The sequence below is a fragment of the Cnephaeus nilssonii genome (assembly GCF_951640355.1).
Source record: "Cnephaeus nilssonii genome assembly, chromosome: 1".
NCBI lineage: Eukaryota > Metazoa > Chordata > Mammalia > Chiroptera > Vespertilionidae > Cnephaeus > Cnephaeus nilssonii.
In genome coordinates, this window is record NC_137072.1 from 104214136 (window position 1) to 104239466 (window position 25331).

General features: G+C 35.5%; 1 protein-coding gene across 1 annotated transcript in view; it reads left to right on the forward strand.

Moving 5' to 3' along the window:
- The window catches only part of DHX15 (DEAH-box helicase 15), a 59956-nt gene extending 36477 nt beyond the window's left edge, over window positions 1-23479 (forward strand). The window contains exons 6-14 of the mRNA XM_079778470.1: window positions 2203-2370; window positions 5526-5612; window positions 9302-9451; window positions 9841-9949; window positions 10465-10656; window positions 13479-13601; window positions 17172-17362; window positions 20617-20786; window positions 22222-23479. Of these exons, the coding sequence (XP_079634596.1) occupies window positions 2203-2370; window positions 5526-5612; window positions 9302-9451; window positions 9841-9949; window positions 10465-10656; window positions 13479-13601; window positions 17172-17362; window positions 20617-20786; window positions 22222-22339 (1308 nt within the window). The 3' untranslated portion in view covers window positions 22340-23479. The remainder of the gene's footprint in view (window positions 1-2202; window positions 2371-5525; window positions 5613-9301; window positions 9452-9840; window positions 9950-10464; window positions 10657-13478; window positions 13602-17171; window positions 17363-20616; window positions 20787-22221) is intronic.
- Window positions 23480-25331: the final 1852 nt, after the last annotated feature.

Consider the following 25331-nt stretch of genomic DNA (forward strand, 5'->3'; position numbering starts at 1 on the left):
GCACATTATCCTTTTATTACTATAGATAGGGTAATTATTCCTCCTGTTCTTGACCTTTTGTTATTTTTTCTTAGTTAAATGGTAGATTCTGGGAATTCATTATTCATAAACTTGAATAGCATCCATAAAGTGTATCTTGTGAAATTTTAAAATGATTTTTAAGATCATATAATTACCATTTTGACTACTTAAACAATAGTGCCTCTATAATCAGCTGACTTAATTTGGAAGAGACCAGTTTTAATTGGTGAGATATTGGGGAAAGATTTGAATTGTAGAATGTTTCTTATGTTATACTAATGCTTAAATTAGATAAGGGTGTAATTGAAATAACCAATTGTTTGTAAATGCATACTTGAAGATGTTAAAACCCTTCCTTCTTTAAGCAACGTTCTTTTTAATTTTGCTGAGTAAAACGTCTTACATATCTAGTGAGTTCAGATTTTTTTATATTAGTGGTGTCCAAATTAATTTATATATGATCCTTTTAGAAGTGAAAGTCTTCTCAAATCAGATATTTATGTCTGAAATTTCAGTATCGCTCATGACTGAGCAGATGGTTGCTTTATGTTGATGACTGAGTTTTGTGGTCTTCTGAACAGTGTGTCAACTTTATCAAAGTTGTGTAAACTTTATGAGAAAATGTTGTTGCAGTTTAGAAACGTGTTTATTTAAAAACATCAGTGGTGTTTAGAGATGTCTTTATATCCCATAAAGTAGGGATTTCATTTTAGCTCCACATATGCTTAGCAGATTGGATAGTCTAGTCCCCTCAAGTAAAGCTGGGATTATTTTCTTGTTAAAATTCTGGAATCTGCAAATTTACAATTTGTCACACTTAGCTTTCTAATATTGTATGTGAAATCTGGTGTTTGGTGACTTCTAACAATTTATTTTCTGTCCAAATATATGACTAAATTAATAAAGTTGTGACTATTCAGGATATTTTCAGCCATTTTCCCTTTTTTATTGTAGAGAATCTAGTTTTGCATTTATATTCAAACTTTTTGATTTGGAAGATACCTAATTTTGTGTTTGCATACCAGCAGGGGGCATTCTAATCTCTCTACAGCATGTGAAAACGGTACTTTTTTTAAAAAAAATTGTTTCATTTGTTACATTATTTATCTTTCAGAGAATAACATTCTTTGATTTTATTTAGAAACTTTAGGTCTCAAAGGGAACTGTTAACATTGAATCCTTGATAGTTTTCTGTTTCTATACCTGTTGTTTAAGAAAACTAGTATGCTTGAAATGATCCCAAAAATTTTTTTTTAAGTATCCAAGAATTTTGCATGCTTTAACACCAAAAGTTGCACTTTGACTTAAAATCATTTCAAGGAAAATTCTAGTTTGAAATAATGAAAATATGGAATAAGTTTATCTGATAACTTTTTTCTTTTGTAAAAATATTGCCTTTTGAATAAAAGATAATTTTTTATAAAGATAGCTTATGATTGGGCCCTTCACTGGACAGATTGCCAAATCATTTGTTCAACATACTTCTGAGTTTAACTGAATTAATGCTTCAGTGAAATTTAAAACACATCTCCCTCCTGATTTTTAACTTCCTTTGCCAACTGCTAGAGCCTCTACCTACCTTACCTTTCTGTGACTCTCACACTCTCAGTATTCATTGTGTGTCCTCTCTTTAAACCTGGATTTGAATGTAAATGTATTGAAATAGTTTTCTGTGGTGGGGACATGTTTGAAGGTGCTCTAAAGATATTTAGGTTAGCCTAGTTCTTAAATATGTTGATACTGTAAAAGGTGTATGTTCTCATTAGGAACAATGAAACAAGTCTTCCATATAATTGCATTAGTGATAACAGGACATTACAGCCTAATTGGCTTCTTTAAAAATCTAGCACATCAATTTCTTTTAGGTTGTGAAAATTGAAAAGGTTATGACTGCAGTTAAATATTCCTGAGTGAGAAATTCAATTTTAGTACAATTTGTTGAGAATTAATTAGGACATCCAACTTTGAGAAAATGGATGTGGAGTGCCAATAAGGCAGTTGTATGTTTGTTTGGCTACAGAAATCAAAGTTTTTAAATTATTTTAGAAATCCCAATGAAATTTGCTAAATTAGTTTGATTACTAAATTGAAATATGCCACATAGAAATGGGATTGTGATAAATACTTAAATTGTTTTAGGGTGTATTTGTTTTGTTTTCAGACTCAAACTTTATTTTGTAGGAAATTGATGAAGCCTGCAAGAGAATAAAACGTGAGGTTGATGATTTGGGCCCTGAAGTTGGTGACATTAAAATCATTCCATTGTACTCTACACTCCCACCTCAGCAGCAGCAACGCATTTTTGAACCTCCGCCTCCAAAAAAACAGAATGGAGCAATTGGAAGAAAGGTAGCATAGAAGTGCTCTGTATAAACATTTTCTGTATATTATGAGAATTTTTTAAGAGGTCAAACTATATTGAATTACAAAGAACTAAGTTATGGGTCATTGTGAACTGGTTTATACACTACAAAATAGTCTATAGTTCAAAAGTAAATAGAAAAAATATAGTTAGGTGGAATTTTTGTATACCTCTTGACCTGAGAGAAAGAGCACTAACTACTTTTCACCTTAGCAAATGGAGGTTGGCTAGGGTGAGTTATGGCCAAGTGCTATCTTTCTATTAAGTCACATGGCCAAAACTAAGCACTTTTTCTTCAGTGCCTTGGCTTCTGCTTAGAATTTTCTTTAAGCTCTAACCAAATATCATGTCCACAGGTATGAACTGTTGATTGCACAGATCTCTACTAACAGTAGCACAAACTACACTGTATAAATATGTGGATTTCTCAAGTGCCAGAACTGTGGATCTTACTGGCGTAGATATGTACCTGGCACTGGAAGGGAGCAAGGTTTTCCAACCCTGTTTCTGGGTGTTTTGTTGGGGATGGGAAAGGGATCTGAGTTTTCTAGTTTGAAACAGTGCAGCCATGCTTTTGTATTTTAATACACGGTGACTAATAGATTCTTTGAAAATAAGATTGTGTTGTTTGAAAAGGATTGAAAACCACTAGAAGGAAGGTATTGGCTGCCTTTTTAAGAGTCTGGTCATTGATTAAGTTATAAGATAGCTGCATGTATATTTCAGTAAGGTAATTAATCTCTGGTTTTAAAGTTTCACTTTTTAAAGTAGGTATCATTACTTTCATCACCTTGACAGATGATTGTCAAGGATTAAGTTTGGTGTATATAGTTACTAACATCAAGAACAGACTAGGTCCTCATGGTATTATCTACAAATTTCTTGAGCTTTATATGTGTAGAAATAAGTCTGCCTCGAAATATTACTCATTTATGATGTACTTGTCAAATATGATATCTACTGCTTTTCTTATTTGTGTTCAGAACTAAGAGATCCACAACTCTTTTTGCTATATTTTTTTCAATTTTTATGCTAATATTTTCAATGATTATTAACAAATTACAAAATAATGAAGATATTTAACTGTATCATGGCTAATTCTTTAACATGGCTCTATAAAAGTTAAATAAACCAAAAACACTTTTTAATTGAAAGAATTTACTGAATGGATATGTAACACCAGCCTAGTGGAATACGAATTAACAAAAAATTGATAAGGGGGCCTAGCTGGCGTGGCTCAATGGATGAGCATCAACCTATGAACCAGGAGGTCACAGTTCGATTTCTAGTCAGGGCATATGCCTAAGTTGTGGGCTTGATCCCCAGTGTAGGATGTGCAGGAGGCAGCCTATCAATAATTCTCTCTCATCATTGATGTTTCTATCTCTCTCCTCTCTGAAATCAATAAAAATAATTTTTAAAAAGTTGATGGGAGTAAAGCAGTTTTTTGAGTTTTTCATAGATCAGCAAGAGTAGTGAGCAACTAAAAAATAGTCTGATCCTAGTTTCATTATGTTGAACCTTCCAATTTCATAGTGTCTCTAGAACATGCTAAGATATTTTTCTTTTTGTTACTTTATGTGCATCCTGAACTTTGGGAGATGCTTTTAGTATAACAGTTTTCAAGTTGATTTGTTGACAAAAAAGTACTAATTCTCTGTAAAGTTTTTAGCTTGATTTTATATTAACAGAAGTATGAAACTAGCTATTATTGCACAAAATTGTTATACAGCAAGATTTACTGTTGTCTTTTCATGTAGTTCATTCTGTTTTGAGTTACTTTGAGAAGTATGGGTCCACATAGATTAATCTTATTTTACGGTGTGCCCTTCTTTGCTCTGTTAATTTAGGTGCCAGTTCAATGCATGATACTTTTTGTAGAATCTACAACTTAAGCCCATGGAGTAGAATTAGTTATTTAAAGCTAGTCCCAACTTGCTTTTTGTGTTCTAGTAAATCCTAAGAATATTGAGGAATATTTTTCACTGAAAAGAGAGATTCTTCAGCAACTGGTTGTAATACCTTAGCTTTTAGTTCAGAATCAAAGCTAAGGGTCACAATGTCATCTCGTCACCCATTGATGGTGCTTCATTCAGCTAGAGCTACAGGATTTTTTGCTGGAAAATATTTTATCTCTTGGCCTGAGTCATATTCATCTTTGAGGTTAAGAGCACTTCCATACCCTTCCTGGATGATACAGAGAGAGAGGGAGAACTTCCTTGGCAATTGATACATCATTCTTATTTTGAAGAACACTTGAAGCCCATGTTTAAGGGAAAGTGGAAAATTTTTATAGAAGGGTAGTTCATACAGGAAGATTTACTCATCAAATCATATTTTTTATGCTGGGTATGGAAGCTGTCTGAAAGGAGGTGGGAGGGATGCCAGTTTTCAGCTCAAGATAGCTGAAACACACTGGTCAAGCACTACCCATGTCTAATCTTCCTTTACAAAATGTAAAAGCTATAAGAGCAGACTATCTGGTTTATCTTCTCAAGTTTCTAACCAGTTTCCCAAATACATCTAAAATAGGACAAAACACAAAAACGCAAGCTATATTTGTATGTAGATGCTTTAATTAAAAAGTTCAACTGGTTCTTAATAATTGCTTTGAATGCAGTGATATATTACATGTTATCTTTGATATTGTATATTTACCCAAACGTCTATTTTTGATTCTCATGATCTGCTTGTTCTTCTTGTATTATAATTTGAGATTTTCCTTACATGTGCTATTTTGCTTAAAATGTTGAGTAGAGGTTTGGTGATAGAAAAATTTCCTTTGTAAATATTGCAAGATGTACTGGTGTGGAGTAGGTTATTAACCAAAGAGTGTTCTATCAGGGAGATAGTCTACATGGTAAACTGATATTGCTTTATTAGTGATTTTCTTTTTATGGTATGTTTCTTTTTGAATATTCAAAATGTGCTAGCTTTTGTTGAAAAAGAAAGTTGCTATGATGTGGTAAATGAAATTTTGAATTGTTAAATATAAGTCTTTTTATTGGCCATTGAACATCAAACCTTATTTCAAGTTTATTTACTGAATTGAAATTTGATCTCAGTGAAAGTTAATGGCTAATGTTACTGTCGTTTGAATTTTACTTGTAATAAAATTTATATACTGCTTATTTCTAAACAGGTAGTTGTGTCAACTAACATTGCAGAGACATCTTTGACAATAGATGGTGTGGTGTTTGTGATTGATCCTGGATTTGCGAAACAAAAGGTACATGTTTTAGTACGATAGTCATATACTTTATAAATTAGTATAAGCTTAACAGTATTACTACTACTCATTTACTGTCTGAAATTTACCTTTTAGACTTATTTTTTTTTAATCATTTTTAGAAAACTGCGTTAAGAACGCTTTGTATTCTACCTGGCTCTCAAAAATTAAGTCAATTTTAATGTTTACTTTTAGAATTTTTAAAAGGTTTTATTTCTCTTTAAGGTTTTATTTTCTTTGTTTCTATATAATAATGGTGTTTTGATTTGTATGTTTATTTAAGGAATATGGGGGTACTAATAGTACAGGATTATCATACTTGCAGATTAGTTACTTACCACTAAATTAAAATTTCTATGTGATGACACACCTAGTAATTGTACTAAATACCAAGTACTTTTGCAAAATGAAGTGACTACTCAATAAATACCGTATGTTTTATTATTCAAACACATTTGATTACATTTTATGGGTATGGTTGAGAGAATTCATTTTACATAGTATTCATATTTTTGATGGAAAACTTTCCCTTTCAACTGAAAGCATGTTTCATTGACTTGGACCAAGTTTAAAATATTTTTCTTGATGCCCACTTTGAACATCAGGTGTTGGAATTGACAGATTCTTTTTAAGGCAAAAGTCTTCAGCACTATTCACTATATAAGGGCAAGGTATAACTGGTAGAAATGAGGTTTTTAAATTAGAAAGAGTAAAGGTGATCTGTGTGTTAGATAAGAGCTTTTCCATGTTAGTTTGAGTCTCAGAATGATGGAGTCATAAATGGCTGGAAAAAAGTTAAGGTAAAGGATGACAGATTCTGTTTCTGCGGGAGCATGATTTATGGTGGTCATCAATACTCTGTTTATTTTGGGATTCGCTGTGGGCTTTGGGTACTTGTGGTTTTTTGTGTTTTTTTTCCCACGATTCTTTTTTATTTATTTATTTAATAAATCTTTATTGTTCAGATTATTACAATTGTTTCTTCTTTTTTTCCCCCCCATATCTCCCCTCCACCCGGTTCCCATCCCCCCTTTGCCCTTATCTCCCCCCCCCCCCCCCGCTGTTCTTATCCATAGGTGTATGATTTTTGTCCAGTCTCTTCCCGTACCCCCCACACAGACACCCCTTTCCCCCTGAGAATTATCAATCCATTCCCATTCTATGCCTCTGATTCTATTATGTTCACCAGTTTATTCTGTTCCTCAGATTTTTAATTCACTTGACTTTTAGATTCACTTGTTGATAGATATGTATTTGTTGTTCATAATTTTTTTTTATCTTTACTTTTTTCTTCTTTTTCCTCTTTTTAAAGAATACCTTTCAGCATTTCATATAATACTGGTTTGGTGGTGATGAACTCCTTTAGCTTTTTCTTATCTGTGAAGCTCTTTATCTGCCCTTCAATTCTGAATGATAACTTTGCTGGGTAGAGTAGTCTTGGTTGTAGGTTCTTGCTATTCATCACTTTGAATATTTCTTGCCACTCCCGTCTGGCCTGCATAGTTTCTGTTGAGAAATCAGCTGATGATTAGTTACCTACAAGGTGCTCCCTTGTAGGTAACTAACTGGATGTCGAGTGTGACTCGACACGGTTAGCATCGGTAGCAGCTCTGTAGGTAAATCAGCTGATAATTAGTTACCTACAAGTTACCTACAAGGTGCTCCCTTGTAGGTAACTAACTGTTTTTCTCTTGCTGCTTGTAAGATTCTCTCTTTATCTTTTGCCCTTGGCATTTTAACCTTTTGCACTCGGATGTCGAGTGTGACTCAACACGGTTAGCATCGGTAGCAGCTCTTTTTATACTCTTTGAATGTATCAATAATTTGAAATATAAAAAAATCCAAATAAATAAGTTTGTATGAAAAGAAACTCCAGTTTTTTATTCTACTGCCACGCTTTGTAAAATCTGGGGTATTTAAAAAATTAAATCCCGAGTAGAATAAAGGAATTGAGAAAAAAGCAAGCGAGTGCAAAGGGTTATGATGTGTCTTGGTGTGGTCCTCTTTGGATTCCTTTTGTTTGGGGTTCTGTGTGCTTCCTGGACTTATAAGTCTATTTCTTTCATCAGGTGGGGGAAGTTTTCTGTCATTATTTCTTCAAATAGGTTTTCAGCATCTTGCACTTCTCTCTTCTTCTGGCACCCCAAAAATTCGGATGTTGGTACGCTTGAAGTTGTCCCAGAGGCTTCTTACACTACCTTCAACTTTCTGAATTCTCTTATCTTCTTGCTTCTCTGGAGGAGTGTCCTTTGCCTCTTTGTATTCAAAATCTTTGACTTGATTCTTGTGTTCCTCTAGTCTGCTGTTGGGTCTCTGTATAATATTTTTTATTTCAGTCAGTGTATGTTTAATTTCTAGTTGGTCCTTTTTCATATCCTCGAGGGTCTCGTTAAATTTATCGGCCTTTTCCATGAAATTCTTGAAAAACCTTATAACCGTGGTTTTGAACTCTATGTCCATTCGTTTGTTCTCCATTTCTTTCAGTTGTGATCTTTTTACTTGCCTCCTCATTTTCGCTGCTTCCCTGAGTTGGTAGGGTAGCTTTGTGTACTAGGTGTCCTATTGGTTCAACGGGTCAGCCTCCCAGTTACCTGAGGTGGACACTCTTGGTGTACCCCTTTGTGGACTGTGTGTACAGCCTTGTTGTAGTTAAGTCTTGATTGTTGTTGGTGTCACTGTGAGGAATTGACCTCCAGGCCAATTGGCTGTGAGAACCCGCTGTGTCTATAACGGAAGAATTGCTGTGCTGGAGACACATTTATGGGGCAGGACTTGTTCCAGTAGGGCTTTGGTGCTCACTGAGTCTGCCTCTTGAATGTGTCCCTTATGAGAGTGGTTGAAATCTGGTGTCGTCTCACACCGACCACTAGATACGCTAGTTTCTGGATCTCCAATGGGGTGCAGGTCAGCTACTGTCTGAGGCCACCCAGCAGGAGCTACAGCAAGAACTACAGTTTTCTCCTCTTTGCTTGGGCGGTTTTGGAGCAATCTGACTGGAACTGCAGTTTATTTGGCTAAGCTTCCACAGAGCAGGCCATTTATTTGCAAAAGCCGCTGTGTGGAGCCTGGGCGGGTTTGTAGAATGTGCGGGGCGGGGTCTCAGGGCGTCACTAGGCTAGGGCTTGGCAAATGGTGATGGCTGCCGTCAGCCTTCTCTGCCATTCCGCGTTTCCAAGTCCCTGCATCCCGCGCTCCAGCGCAGTAAACAATGATTGCTGGGCACACCTCTGCAAAAAAGTCACTCTCACTTTCCAACCTGATGGCCGTGAGTCCAGCTTCTCCCTGTTGTTTCGCCTGTTGCCAGACAGGCCGGTCTCAGTGCAATAGGGAGGTTTTGTTTTCCTCCCGAACGAAAGCTAGCTGCACATTTGGTGCCACCCTCTTTGCTCGCCGCGAGTAAGGCATTCTCGTACTCAGCTGCCCGCCCTCTCCGTGCTCACCTCCGCACCTCCACAGCTCCTGAAGCTCTTTTATTCTAGTTGTAGAACATCCATTCAGCCAGCTTTCCGGTGGTTCTGGATGATGTCCGCTTTGTTTTCCAGTTGGAGTTTTAAAATTGTTGTGGTAGGCAACAATTAGGTGTTTACCTTATGCCGCCATCTTGGTTTCTCTGGCTTTGGGTACTTCTGTAGATCACAGTTTTGAGTTTAATTGAAGAATCATTCTCCTGCTTATTTATGTTCGAATAGGTGTACAATCCTCGGATCAGAGTTGAATCCCTTTTGGTGACAGCTATTAGTAAAGCTTCAGCCCAACAAAGGGCTGGTCGTGCTGGACGTACCAGACCTGGGAAGTGCTTCAGGCTTTACACAGAGAAAGCTTATAAAACAGAAATGCAGGTAAGAGATTTACTGTATCCTTCCTGTGTGTTTGGAAGGTTAAGCTGAACTTGTTACCAGAAGAAAATTGCCTCATTTATTTCATCTTCCCTTTTGGCACCATACGCTCCTTAGTTTTTTTTTCCTGAGTCAGATTATGGTGTAATCTAGCAGTGAAGCTCTTGTTACAGTTTGAAGTTGAGGTGGACAGCAGCAGTAATACTTAGAGTACTATGAAGATAGTTTACAGAAAGTGAGTGCTCTCAAGTCTGTTCCACAGGTATTTCTCTCATCTGAGTCAGTGGTGTGGGAGTAAAGAGCTAAGGAGGAAGAGAACAGATATGTTTTGTTTTCTGGAGCAAGATGATTAAGGAATGTTTAACAGAACAAACATTTTTGTTTTTTGCTAGGATAATACCTATCCTGAGATTTTGCGTTCTAATTTAGGATCAGTTGTGTTACAGTTGAAGAAACTTGGTATTGATGATTTGGTGCATTTTGATTTTATGGATCCACCAGGTATGAATTCTCAGTATATTTCATCAAGTCTTATGACCAAAATTGGCTGTCTTTCTCTGTATTCTATTTAGTACATATATTAAAAATATTTTGCCTTTTCTTCCAGTAAGCATCAAAATAAATCCTGTGCGTTAGCATTAAAATTAAAAGAGTAACAATTATATGAATCAATTTTTTCCCCTTCAGAATAACTAAATTATTCTGGGAGTTATTGACTAGGCATGAAAATGTGAGAAATTTTATAATTTATTTTTTATAAAAAAATAATTTGATGAACACATGTTGAATGAACAGTTACTTATGAAGATGACTATTTTAGCTACTATACAGGAAAGTTTTGTAATTCTATATGATTCATTGTTTGCTAGATCTCGGTAATTGAATTTGATGGCAATTTGAGTTTTTAGTTTGGTCAACTATAGAATGAAAAATAAGACTGCTTATAATGCCTTTTACTTGGTCACACTTTTGCTTGCTAAAGACAGCTTGACTAATAGATTATCTTTACCCCCTAGCTCCTGAAACTCTGATGAGAGCCCTAGAACTTTTGAATTATCTGGCTGCTTTAAATGATGATGGAGATCTGACTGAATTGGGATCCATGATGGCAGAGTTTCCTCTAGATCCACAGCTCGCTAAAATGGTTATTGCAAGTTGTGACTACAACTGTTCTAATGAGGTCCTATCTATTACTGCTATGTTGTCAGGTAATAGAGGGAAAGGAACTAAAAAAAACCCAGCTCTTCAAAGTTTGGGTGGACTTTACTTTTGGTTTTGTTTTTTAATATTTAGTATTATAGTGCATTTTATAGATGGTTTTAAGGAACTCATTTTGTTTCCTAAATATCTTGTCAATAGCTTTATAATTACATATAGTATTTAGAAAAGTAAAGTAAGTCATTGTACACAAAATATAGTAAAAACATTGGCTCCCTTTAGTGCAAATAAAAATTGAAATAAGAAAAAACTAAGTCTGAGCACAATTGTAACTGAGTTCTTTGGTAAGTCGGTCAGTTTTGCGCTTTATTACTGACAATACAAGAAGAACTTTGTTCTGTACTTCGCACTATTAAGTCAGCCTGAGACAAACCCAAACTATCTTTTAAAGTAAATTTTTTATACTTGTGTACATATGTATTTCTGTGGCAGTCAAAGATGAATTTCAAGCTTAGTATCAGATAAATAGAAATAGTAATGTATAATTTTAGCCTTAAGATCTAACCTGGTAATTCTTTTACCATGGAAGACAGACACTTGATAAAAGAAATATACATGAGATAAAATTGTTAATTTTGAAAATTGGATCATTAAGCAGAATAAATAGTGCTGTTTTAGTAGCAGTAAAGCTTAATCCACAATTGAGTAATAACTAGGAAGTTACATTTTCCAAAAAGAAGAAATATTGTTTACATACAAAGGAACACTGATTGTTTTGGTTAAATCTAGGTTTTTATTCTACTAGTTTTAGTACTGGGAAGAACTGACTTCCAGACATGGAGTGGTTTATTGGTCTTAATTACAACTTAATGCCTCAAATAATTCAAAATCTTATGGAATTAAAGAACAAATTGAAATTTTTTCTAAATATAAAATTTTGGCCTACTTTAGATCTATGGTATATTTTAATGGTGTGAAATTTGTTTTAAGAACTAGCTAAAATGTTTTTTGCAGAGTTATGACTGATCAGACTCAGAGCAGATGGGCAGGGCAGTGTATTGAATCATTTTAATTAAATTGTAGTCTCACTTGCGGAGGTGGTGGTAGGTTGTTGTCTGCCTTTCTTATTATATGTTATTTGATAGATTCTCCCACTGTGCTTATCCCAAGATTTTAGTTTTTAGGTCAAGAACAGGACAAGAGTTAACAGATTATTTGTGTATTTATTGTATATTTATTGTTCCTATCTAGTTTTTATTTTTCCTAGTTCTCTTAGCAGGCATACAGTTACCATTGTTTGAGTTAATATTAGTTCCTTTAAAAGGTGGTCATTGTGATGCAGTTGAAATCTTCCAACTACATGTCTTATTTGTAATCGGAATTCTACAAAACAGGGTTTTTGGTCGTCATCTTCAGCACATTAAGGGAGTGAATATTTATGTGCAGCAGTTATTAAGAATGGCATTTGGGGGTGGGAAATGTTGAAAGGCAAGGAAGATGTCATGGAGCAAAAAGATTGCTGAGCTTGGAATGCTTTGTTTTCCATTTAAATAGTTTCTGAAGTTTATAATGCAAATCCAGTCATGGAGTGCTTCTTATTCCCACTAACTGGTAGCTAGTTCACGTTAACTCACAATTATGCGAGGTTTATGTACTTTAATGAATTACCTTGCTTCAGTTACATTAAGCAAGACTTAATATTTACTGTGATCATGTGTCTTTGTCTCTCTTTGGCTTCTTTGGCATCTTTTTAAAGGGGAAACTGTATGGAAACAAGTAATTTGATACTGTATATGATTTCATTGTCGGTTATTCCCATTAACTTCTATCTGAACTGATAATTATTTGAATTGACAAGGTTTTAAAAGCTTTAAAAATGTGTTGACAAAGTCCCAAGCTGCTAAGTAATTTTATTTTCATATTGCTTTTATGACTATGGAATTGCTAAAGAGAATTAAGGAAAGTTGTATTTCAAAAAATGTAGTGCACGCTTTGTAACAACTTCAAGTTTCATGTGAATTAATATTGAGGCTCTAAACACTGTAGTTACACATTTTGATGACCCTTGAAATAATGACTGTTTCAGACTAATTGTCAACTTTTTAAATACTGGATTTTGCTTTTATATTGAGGTTTTTATTTAAATAACTTTTTTTTTTTTAGCTTGGGACTTTATTACTAATCTTTTTATTAAAATGCTGGAAAACTAGGCTGAATATCCATCCAAGCCTTTATGAATTTTCTTAATTCAGAGGCGGTTTAACCTTCCACCACTACTGCTATCATCAAAACCCAAGATTTCATGATATTTTTTATGTTACATATGCTTCTGCTCACCGGTGCTAATAGTGATACCCACCAGTTGGTAATAGCCACAGCACTAGGGGAAAAATTAAAGTAGAAATGTGGCAGCAGACTGGTTTGAAAGTTGTTTTTAGCCCTGCAAGTGTAGCTTCATAACTTTCATAGCCATTCAGTAGATTCATTGGATGGCCTTTTGAAAAATTACATCTAGCTAAAAGGCTATTGACACCATAATTCTGGTTATTGGTAGAGCTATCAGCACTGGTTTTTTGAAATAAGTTGAGCTTTCTAGTATCTTGATGGCCTTCAGAATAGCTGTTTTGATGCCTACTTTTAGATCTAGTTAAAATAATCAGGTACTCTGTAGCTTTGCAACCCTCTTGTCTTACAGATGTGGTTAGGTGTTGATGTACCAAATCAAGGTAGTACAGTCCAAGATGCAGTTGGAGGCCATCCTGCCCTGCCCTATGCTCTGTGAACTGACCTAGCTAGGCCTTGTTCCTCTATCTGTGAATGCGTGACTCATCGATATGGGCGTTTGTGTTGGGCCCATACCAACCTTGTTTAGTCCCACAGTGTTTTGTTCGCCCCACGGAGGCCAAGAAAGCTGCGGATGAGGCCAAGATGAGATTTGCCCACATAGATGGAGATCATCTGACACTGCTTAATGTATACCACGCTTTTAAACAAAGTAAGTGAAAAACAGGTTAAAGGCACTTTTTGTCCAAATGTCATGTGCATCATATATGTCTTCATCTCACTTTCATATATTTGAGACAACTTTACATTGGAAAGCCAGAGGTACCTTTTAGAAAAACTCCTGACTAGCATTTTAAGATAGAAATTGATTATCTTTTTTAAAGTTTTGCTTTTATTGGGGTGGGAGGACAGTTACAGAAAGCAAAGTTCAACTTTTCAAGATGCATTAATATTATTATGTACCATTTTCCTACCTGTATGTATAATTCACAAAGGCAGTTAAAAAAAACAGCTGTGTACAAGTGGGTTTAGTGGAACAGTCATACAACAGAAGTTGGAATATAAATTGTCATCTTTGTGAAAAGCAGTAGATCTTGTGTTATCAAGAACTTTAAGAAATTCACTCTTTGACCCAGAAATTATCTTTTAGTATCCTGATACGATTAAAGAATTTTAACCTCAGAATTATTTAAGATATTTTAAAAATGGAAACTACCTAAATGCTCACCAGTAGAAAGATGATACCGTGATTTATGCTACAGCCACGTGATATTCTAGCTTTAAGTCATGTTTTCAGGCAATATTTAATGACATGAGAAGCATGTTATAGTTACTTGAAATTGAGGAAACGTAGTAATAATGAAGTTATTTCTAGATGCTGTTGTTGTTACGCACCATTTTTAAAATAAGATGAGAGGAAAACCTAAAAAAGAAAAATACAGAAATAATGGTGACTGTTTCTGAAAGTGTTTGATTTCTACATATATGTAGGCTAACCTGTTGGATGACAGGCAAGACAGCCCTACATCATCATCACCATTACCAAAAATATGGGGTTCTCAGTCATGCTGAGTTTGTGGTTTCTGCTAATGTTAGATTTTTAATTTATAACATTGGTGTTCACATTTTGCACCTCTTGTTTTATTTGTAACTCATTTCTATTATCTCATGAGAATTCTATTTATACTTCTAAAGTAGTCTGTTAACTTTGGCACCTCTCTGTAGGAGTGATGGTGAATTTACTCATCTCAGGGTCCAAAAAGTGCTGGAGGGCCAGTATGTGGAACAAAGAGCGTAGCAGCCAAGGTTCTGCACATCTGTGTTTTACCTGTGAACCCTGGTATGAGCTCGATAGAATTGATGGTGTCAGGTGAGAAAAAGTGTGGAACCCTTCTCTGCCCGGGTCTGACAAATTAGGGGCAGGTAAGGGAGGTAAATGAGAATCCAAGAGATGGTCAGTACATAGTTTACTTCAGAGCATTTATTTTATCCCTCTTGTGCCTGAAGTATTAGAAATGCATAATTTTAAAGACTATCCCTTATAGGATAGGTCAGTTCAAGAAATCTCTCTTCCTGTTGTGTGCCAAGCTGTATCATACTGGTTGATACAGTGTGACCATCAGACACATCACCTACTCACAGACTGACACCTGCTGTAAAGGGAGGGCTTTGAGAAGGAGCAGACTCACTTCCATTGTGGTTCTTAAAATCCTTTGATAGTAGTAAGATACTGTTTTAAATGGAAATTAAGATTTCTAAAGGAGCAGATGGTTTCTTTAGGCTATTATTCTCACAGGATATTTTAATTCTTTTAAAATGAAGAGATTCTATTTTGTCATTAACTGCACTAAATGAAATTAGGAATTTAAGATTTAAAACTGACAACATTGCTAAATAATGCTAGTTCTTTATGCTGTATTTATACTTGGGAGATTCCTGTGAAAATATTGAATAGTAGATACCTACAAAAGCTTATTCCTACTCCTAAATAGGACCAGCAGTTAGAGGAAGTGTCATGAGTTAGAATTGCAGTATGCACTCACAAGTGCAAATATCAAACTTCTAGGTATATTTGGACATTGCATAGCTATTGAATTTGAATGTTTTCACTAATGATTTATTTCTAAACAATGCTATATTGTGTTAATTGAAACAATAAGTATATTCGAAAAACATACATTTCTGATTAGTCAAGGGGATCTATTTTATTAGATGCAATGAATGATTACATAGTAAACCTAAAATTCATTTTAATACTATTTGTTTATATAACACTTGAAAAACAACTAGATTTGAGTTATTTTGCAACTCCTTAATTTCTATGTGTGTTTGTATGATTTTATTCTGAAATTGTTTGCTTTATATCTTAAGGGTAGTTTACTGTATTGGCAAGAAATATATAACTAGAATTGTTTTAATAAATGTTTCTTTTATTTTATCCCTTCCATTTATCAAATTATTTCTCACAAGTTTAGATAATGTCTGATAGTTTGTTTGTTACTCTTTGTGTATTCTAAAACTTTAGAACCTCAGAAAAGCTATACTCCAAAGTGTAATCAACACTTTTCAAAAGTTCCCATTTTTATTGTTTTAGTTTTGACATTGTCATTGCCTTTGAGCTTGTTACAAAGCATCAACATAAGAAAAATACCTCTAAAGAGGACTTTCTCTCTGTTTAATCTGGACATATTCAGTGCTTTGTTTTAAATGTCAGTAAGTTCAGATTGGTACCTTTCATTTCTCATTCTAGATGAGTTAATTAATGGACATTTTAAAACACTTCAATTTAAAGATCCATTTTACTACCCCATCTACCCACCTATTCTGTTTATGGATGTGGCTGCATTTTATAGTATGTAAACATTTATTAACATATCTGTTGTTCCTCTGAAAAGCTATTAAGAAAATGAAGATTATAAATTGGTAGAATCCTGAAACCAAGGAGAAAAGAGTATGTCAAAGATTGATGAATATCACAGTAGCTGGAGAAGGAGCAGCATGGTTCTAATTTTTAGGTCCCCATTCCCTCCATTTTGCAATGACCCTCTTAGGTTTATTTTCAAAGGGCCTCCTTGTGATTGTCTTTGGTACATAAAGATGTTACTGTATATTTTCATTATGCTACAGTTTAACTCTTAGATGAGCAACACTAGGTTAGTGGGAAGCTTGTCAAGGATTCATCAATGGGGAAATTCCTTTGATAATAAATACCTGTAGGGAAATTACTTAGATGTGCTTAAATATATAAGCCTTGCTTATTAAACATGTGAGTGGGGGTTCCTGACATCCTTGTAAACTTGATCACTTGCATTTTAAACTCTGTCCAACACTTAAGAGGCACATTGTAGTGAAGGCACAAGATAGTGAAGGATTAAGAAGTACAACCAATTGATGATTCTCTCCCCTTCCCTTCCTCTCTAAAAATCAATAAAAACGTATTTTTTAAAAAAGAAAGACATGGAATTTTACCAAATTCCTTCTACTTACCCCCTCTTAGACCATGAATGGGAAACAATAACTCAATTCTTTAAAAAAGGTTTATTAAAAACATTGTTTTGTCATCTAATCACCTAAAGCCGTTTATTTCTGGTTTTGACCCTCACTAAGGGTTTTTAGTAAAGTGATAACATTGTGATTCATTTATAAAGATGATTTGGGTAAATCCCCTTTCTGGGTTACTTAGCTTACTCTTTATAACAACTTTCCTGTTTAATTAGATGATACACCTGTTTGGATGATTCATGTCTCTTCTTTTCCACCCCCTTTCTCTTCAACTTTGTAGATCATGAATCGGTTCAGTGGTGTTATGACAACTTCATTAACTACAGGTCCCTGATGTCAGCAGACAATGTTCGCCAGCAGCTATCTCGAATTATGGACAGATTTAATTTGCCTCGTCGAAGTACTGACTTTACAAGCAGGGATTATTATATTAATATAAGAAAAGCTTTGGTTACTGGTTATTTTATGCAGGTATGTGGAAAATACAGGAATACAATATAAATATTTACATAATATTGCTTGTTTCCTATAACAGCCCTTTGAATCTACTTAAACACAAGTCAGTTTAAGAAAGCCTATGAATATTGATCTTAAATGTTATGCCTAGAGTCTCAAATGAACTAATATACTAAGATATTTTATGTGTCTAATGAATAACAAATTCTCTAAATGGCAAATTACCAATTCAGTTAGGTAGAAATCATTTTTAGAATTCTTTATTAATGGAGTGTTTTTTATACCAAATGGATATGTTGGCTGTTTTCAGGTGGTATTAACTATTTATTCAATATAAATTTCAACCCTTGACTTTGATAAATGTATTAAAATTTCCTTGAATCTAGACCACCATTGGAGGCATATCATTTTAACAGTACCAAAAGGAAGTAGCTGTCTGGGTTGGTCCAGAAGTATAGTTCACTTTCTTCTTTATGAAGAAACTGATCACTCCAAAGTTCAAATACTCAAACAGTATAGATCATTGGTATAAGACATTTGGGTGTTACAAAAGCCAAAAATGTCTTTTGAGCTAAGTAATAAAGATGAAATAATTTTAAAATGTTTCCCTTAGTTTTAAGTGTACTATATTGGAAACTATAAGAACTGAAGTGAAACTTTTCAGGCAAATTTAGTGAACATTTATTTTAAGGAATTTAAAATTATGTTTTAAAAAACTCAAATTTTCTGGTGATAAAAGTGAAAACAAATCAGTTTATTACTTGGAATGGGATTGATTTTAATCTCTTCTGTCTCCTTATTTGTTCATTCTCTCCTGCTGTGTCTGTTTAGCAGGATGTTATGGCTGACCTTAAGGCCATATGAGCTCAATAAATAAAATGGACTTAAAATGCACTGAGTTCAAATAAAAGCATATTGGTGCCTTGTCTGTATTTGAATTCAAAGTAACTGGAAGAATGTTTATACCAGCATCCTATATAATAAAAACCTAAATGCAAATCGACTGGTGGAACGACCGGTCGCTATGATGCGCACTGACCACCAGCACAGATTCTCAACACAGGAGCTGCCTGCAGGCCCCAGGCCAGCAAAAGCGGGTGCCAGCGGGGGTCCCCCAAGCGCCCCACCAGTTGCCCCACAGATCAGCCCTGATTGTCGGCCAGACCTAGGGACCCTACCCATGCACAAGTTTTGTGCACTGGGCCTCTAGTCTTATTTTAAGATCTTATGCTTATCAGAGTTAGTTGAATAGACGAGTTTATTTTTAAAATTCTCCAGACTTTTAACTGCATAATATGTATTAGTATATACTAGTATCTTTTTTACATGTTCTTAAATTTGCTTTTAATAATTCAAAGAAGATGGACAAAGCCATATTCAAGCATTAATTTCTTAGAAGAAGGGTATGCATCACAGTAATCTTGTTATTTTTATTTATACACACTCTTATTAGAGTTCTAGAATTAGAAGGGTCATAGTTATCTGCTTTAGCATTTGTTAAATATTAGATGAAAATCATCAATCAGTGTGTTTGATTATAGACAGAAGAAATACAGGTAAATCCCACATGCATCTTCTCTTTTTCGCCCTTTGTTTTTCTGATGACTCAAAGTTGTTATATTATAGTACTAGAGGCTCATTGCACAAAGAGATTCGTGCAATAGGCCTTCCTTCCCTTGGCTTCCAGCACTGGTTTTCCTCCGGCATCCGGGACCCAGGCCTTCACGCCGGCCAGAGTCTGCCTTCTTCATCTTTGCCGCAGACTCAGGCCGGAGTCTGCCATCTTCGTCTTTGCTCCAGACTCCGGCCGGTTGTCTTCGCTGCTTCGCTGCAGACTCAGGCCAGAGTCTGCCGTCTTCGTCTTTGCTGCAGACTCTGGAGTCTGCAGTCTTGTCTTCGTTGCGGCACTCCGCTCCTGTAGATCCCTTCGCCCCCCCACCCTCCCTCTCATAGCAGACGTCCTACCCCACCTGGCCACTCTGCGCCTGGAGCAGCTGGGCAGCCGCCATCTTTGGCCTTCTAATTTGCATACTCACTCTGATTGGCTGTGGGCTTAGCGGAGGTATGGTCCATTTACATGTTTGTCTATTATTAGGTAAGATATTGCCTGGGACTGATGGGATGGGGTGGATGTAGGCACCCATTTCCCTGATTGGCATTGGATGCCCATCTCCATAACCATGAATGTGCCAAAGGTGCCACTACTCTGCATCATGGTTTTCCCAGTCCCGCCCATTGACTCCCAACCCAGCATTCCAATTTTGAGACAGGAAAAGGTGCCCCAGCCGCCATGCCCATGGCATAGCCCATCACAAAGCTGGTCATCAGGCAGTAGACGCAGCTTCTTTGCAACTATCCATAGGGACCCAGGACCACTGGCATCTCGCTCCTAGCCTTGGTGGCTCAGCTCTACATTTTTCTCCAGTCTTATGTCTTTGAGGTACTTTTTGCTTCTCCATTTTTACTCTTTTATTTTTCTACTAGGGGCAGGGTGCACTACATTCGTGCACTTGGGCGGCGGGGAGGGGGGGTCCTCAGCCCGGCCATGCCTTCTCAGAGGATGCCACAGAGGCCAGCCGTGAGCCCACTTCTGGCTGAGGGGCACTCCCCTGTAGGAGCACACTGACCACCAGGAGGCAGCTCCTGGGTTGAGCGTCTGCCCCCCTGGTGGTCAGTGCACATCATAGCAACTGGTCATTCTGCCGTTGGGTCGATTTGCACATTAGGGTTTTTATTATATAGGATTTTAAATGTGAATCTTCTAGTAATTGCTAATCTACTCCATAGTTGTCACCTGGTGCTAAAGAACCCACTCAAATAGTCTACTGCAGGGAAAAGGACTGGATAGTATATGTGTCAGGTTCTTTGGCCCATTGGTCCCTGTTGAAACTACTCAGCTGTGCCTGCTCTTCTAGTGCGAAAGCAACTATGGACAAATGGGCATGCCTGTGGTCCAACAAAACATTACTTATGGACACTGAAATTTAAACTTTATGACCTTTCCGTAGTACCAAATGTTGGTGGATTTTTTGACTCCCCTACCCTAATTATTTAAAGATGTTTAAACCATTCTTGGTTGACAAGCCTTAAAAATACAGGCAGTCATTTGCATTTGACCTGCAGTACTTTGCTCATCCCTGCTTTTATCAGGCAGTGATAAATAAGGCTAGCCATGGAATAAAAAGCAAAAAGTGAGGCCTTTACACCACTTTAGTTTTGTAACCAGCACATCAGAAGCATTGTATTAATTTACTGTGTTTTGGTTTCAGGTGGCACATTTAGAACGAACAGGGCATTACTTAACTGTGAAAGATAACCAGGTGGTTCAGTTGCATCCCTCTACTGTTCTTGACCACAAGCCTGAATGGGTGCTTTATAATGAGTTTGTTCTTACAACAAAGAATTATATTCGGACGTGTACAGATATCAAGCCAGAATGGTAAGCAACATCTTTTGTTCATTAGCATTTTGCTTCAAATGGAATCTGGCTTTATTATAGGAGAGACGTTCTTCCTTTCTCTCTTTAAAATATATATATATTTCAGAAAGGAGAGGAGAGGGAGAGTTAGGAACATCAATGATGAGAGAGAATCATCAATTGGCTGCCTCCTGCACGCCTCACACTGAGGATCAAGCCCACAACCCGGGCATTTGCCCTGACCTGAAATTGAACCATGACCTTCTGGTCATAGGTCTATGCTCAACCATTGAACCAAGCCAGCTAGGCTTTCCTTTCCCTCTTAAAGGAACTTCGTATTCTATATACTTCAGTGTGTAGTTAGTGGCATTGACCTCATAGTATGGTTGATCTCTTAAAATTTGCTTTGCTAGAATGACAGGGGGATTATTGGTACACATAAGGGCAGGATTTAGAACCAAATATAAAAAGCTATAGTTGACTAGCATCAAGAGTGTTGTTGGAGCCATTCTCCTGCTATTGTGATTAATTCAAATTACCTGGTTCCAGAAGTCAGTCAGTCATTGTATTTTATCTATCCCATTGTAATTGGCTCTCAACTATTTATTTATATGTTGGTGCTTTGGGAGCTAAATAAGCAAGCATAAAAATTATGCCTGTCTTTGTATCTTAGCATACTTGATTTTACAAAATGTAATCAACTGTGTTATTTTAAGCAAAATTAGCACCTCCCTGTCCCCCACCCTTTTTGAGTGGGTGTTTTGGGGCTTTTTTTCCCCCTCCAGGAATCCACTCAATAATTTATGATGGCAAACATCAGCCAAGAATGGTGGGACTGAAAGCACTTATTTAGTTGATGTCACTTTGCTGTATTGTGAGTCTTCTTTCATACAGTGATTTATGACTTTTGACACTTAAATTGTATAGGACATTACCATTTTATCTTACATGCTTTGTTGAGAAAAAATTATATGGCTAAACATTAAAAAGATTTCAGTCAACTATTCTTTGGGGTATCTACTTATATTTATAGTTATTAAAACTGAAAATGAAAAGATCCAATCATTTGAATACCAAGATGTTTCCTTTATAGGACCTGTATTACTATAACCTCAGAGAGATTGGTTAAAATAGTGTTCTAGAGTGAATAAATGAATGCCTTTATGTTAATAGCTTTAATGTAAAGGAAGGGTGGGGGTTTTTTATTTATCTTGATTTTATTTTTAAGTTTATGGAAAGTCCAACATTAGAAAACTTAGAGCTTAATAGAATTATACATTGCTAAAAGAAGTGTTTATAAGGATTTAGGCAATTTATAATTTTAACATTGATTTGGATTTGTAGATTTTCCTTTTCCTATACCAATCAGTTTATTCATGGGCAATGCCTATCTTATTAGCACTCCAGAACTTTAATTAAATGTTAATTTGGTAATTTTTTTTCCTCCTCTGGACAGGTTGGTGAAAATTGCCCCTCAATATTATGACATGAGCAATTTCCCACAGTGTGAAGCAAAGAGACAATTGGACCGCATCATTGCCAAACTTCAATCGAAGGAATATTCACAGTACTGAATTCAATGCTTAGAACTGAAGTTATTCAGAGGACAGCTTTAAAAGATGAATGAACTGAAAAGTTCAAGTTGTGCTCTTCACGTTGGTTCAATAATGGCCTTTATTTGAAAGCTTTTTAATTTTTCTTTACAGTAAATATTCCATTCTGATTTCATAAATTAAACATTTATGCCTCCCTTTTGTGTTGACACTGTAGCTCATACTGGAAAAGTCGATCAATGTTTTGCAGTTTATTGAAAGTAGTTCTATATATAACAATGTTATAAGCATTTCTTTAGAAATGGTTGAAAATGCTTCTAAAATGTGATTATCGACCATGGTATGCATGATCGTTGTAATTGTTGACATTCCTTTTTAGAAGTTGTGAAATGTTACAACTTGTGCTTATGTAGACACAATCTTCTGTCTCAGTACAGAGGCACTGACTTCAATAAAGTCTATTTATACTAATTTTGGCCGAAGTACTTTGATACCTTTGTTCTAATCTCTTTAAGTCTGGCTTCTTTTCTTCCCAAGTGTGGGCTTGTTTAAAAAGTGTAAGTACACTCTGATTACATATTTAGCATCTTCCTACAAAGACTACTCTTTAGATAAAGTAGTCTTTAAAGCAATAGTCTTAAACACACAGCTTTGCACTTTATTAATTGATTAGGATCTGATCTAATGGGATAAAGTATATGGTTTTTATTCAAAATTGGATCCAAAAAGGAGAGCTTTCTCTTCATCTTAAAGTGCATTTCATAAGTTTGATAATTTATTATTTTTGTTAACCACATTTTTAGCAAATCTTTTTGTTAGAGAAATAATCCAAGCACTATACTATGGAAAAAAATTGTTTATTTGTATTAATAGATAGTAGGGAATGATACTATATGGTAGATCTTGGTCTTGGTTTCAGTATTGGGTGTTTTATGTGATGTACAAAAGTAATTAGTATAGTGTGTAAAATGTGCATTTGACTTTCCATTCCTGTAACAGGCAGTAGACAAGTTACAAACTCTTTCTAAACCATAAATAAAATGTGTTTGGTGTGACCCATCAAAGGGTCTGTAATTACTTCCTTTCGCTTAAAGACTAAATACTGTACTCATTAATGCCTGGACACCCTTCTTCAACCTCTCCCCCTTTAAAAAATATTTAAATGTTAAAGGAAATTTATAAATGTGTGTATAGTTGGGATTTAAATATACTTTGAAGCATAAATCTAGTATGTGATTTGAGGGAGTTAATTGGGCAAATTAAAGAGTATTTCAGGCTACTGACATACTTTGGAGTGTAGCTAGTTGTTATTAAATGATGCCTGGTGGCTTAAAGGAGTTAATGTGCTTCCGTAAGTATCTGATTTTTGTTCCTGTGGAACAATTTACATGCTGATATAATATTTTAGATTACTTTTAAATTGGTTAACATTTTATCCTACATTAAGTATTGGCGACGTTATCTGCTAGAGTTTTTTAGAATTAGGTTAAGAAAGTACTTGGTCCATCTTTTTCACAAAAAGGCAGCTCTTGCCAAATTTACATGTTGCCTACTCACTGTTTCCAGTTTTGCAAGGCTGGCCACATCATATAAAACTGGTAATTTAATATTTTGTTAACATTTTTAGCAAATTTCTTAATCATTGATGTTATTGGCAAAGCTATGGCTTTAAAGCTCGTGTTCTTCAACCCCTTTTATAGATTTGGCAACTGATTACTAAAATGGTTACAATTTCCCATGTTCACCTAGGTGGTCACAACAAGAAAATTAAAAATTTTCTATAATGTGTAGAAAATTGTTTTTGAAGATTTTCTGAAGCAGTACCTATAAACACTTGGGATTTTCTTCTGAATAACTTTTAATGGCCATCCCTCTGCTCAGATACTTTAAAGAAGTCAATTACTTTGGAAGACAGCTTAATAGTTCTGTTAGAAATGCTGAGCTAAAAATCTCTGTTTCTAATTCTTCCTTCCAGAGCAGTTAGTAAAGTAAGACTGTTTCAGAATGCCATTTAACTGTCACCTTCCTTTATTCTTAGGCTGAATCACCTGTTTTCCCCTCAGCCTCCTCCTCTTTGACATGGTTTCTGGATATCCTAAACAACCTCTGCCAGGCATTCAGCACTGTGGTCTAAAATGGGCAGCGTGGAGTGGAACTTAAAATTCCAGGGGGACCAGACATGCCATCATTTCTGTTAATGCAACTTATGGCTAACATTATGATGAAGTTTGATAACATAATATGATTTATATTAACCTTTCCAGCAAGCACAGCACACTTTCAGCTTATATTAATCTTACTATAAATTTAAGGCATCTAATTATTACATGATAGTTTTGGATGTGGCTCAGGGCTGAGAAAAGACCCTTGGACCATGGTAATCTTTGGAGACTTCACGCATTTATTTTTTTTAAAATATATTTTATTGATTTTTTACAGAGCGGAAGGGAGAGGGATAGAGAGCTAGAAACATCGATGAGAGAGAAACATCGATCAGCTGCCTCCTCCACACGCCCTACTGGGGATGTGCCCGCAACCAAGGTACATGCCCTTGACCGGAATTGAACCTGGGACCCTTCAGTCTGCAGGCCTACACTCTATCCACTGAGCCAAACCAGTTAGGGCAAGACTTCACACATTTAAATGTATCCATAGTTCATCCAATAACCTTTAAAATATCAAAGACATTTTTAAAATTGCTTCTAAAATTAGGATAGGAATATCTTAATTATGCATAGTTTATAATGAGAAACATGCATTGTTTTCAAATTCAGTTTTTATCAATATTGAATTTTAAAATAAAGTTAACAGATTTGGTATATACTTCATTAAACATCTATTTAAATTTTATAGTTTCTTCTAATGTTAGAGAAAGTATGGGAGGAGATAGTGTTCAGAATTTTTAGTAGTGGCCTGCTACCATACCTATGGGTAAATGACCTTGGAGATAACCATTGCACAAGTGGTCAAGTTATTTAGCAAGGTTGTTTTCTTTAATTACTTATATGGGCAT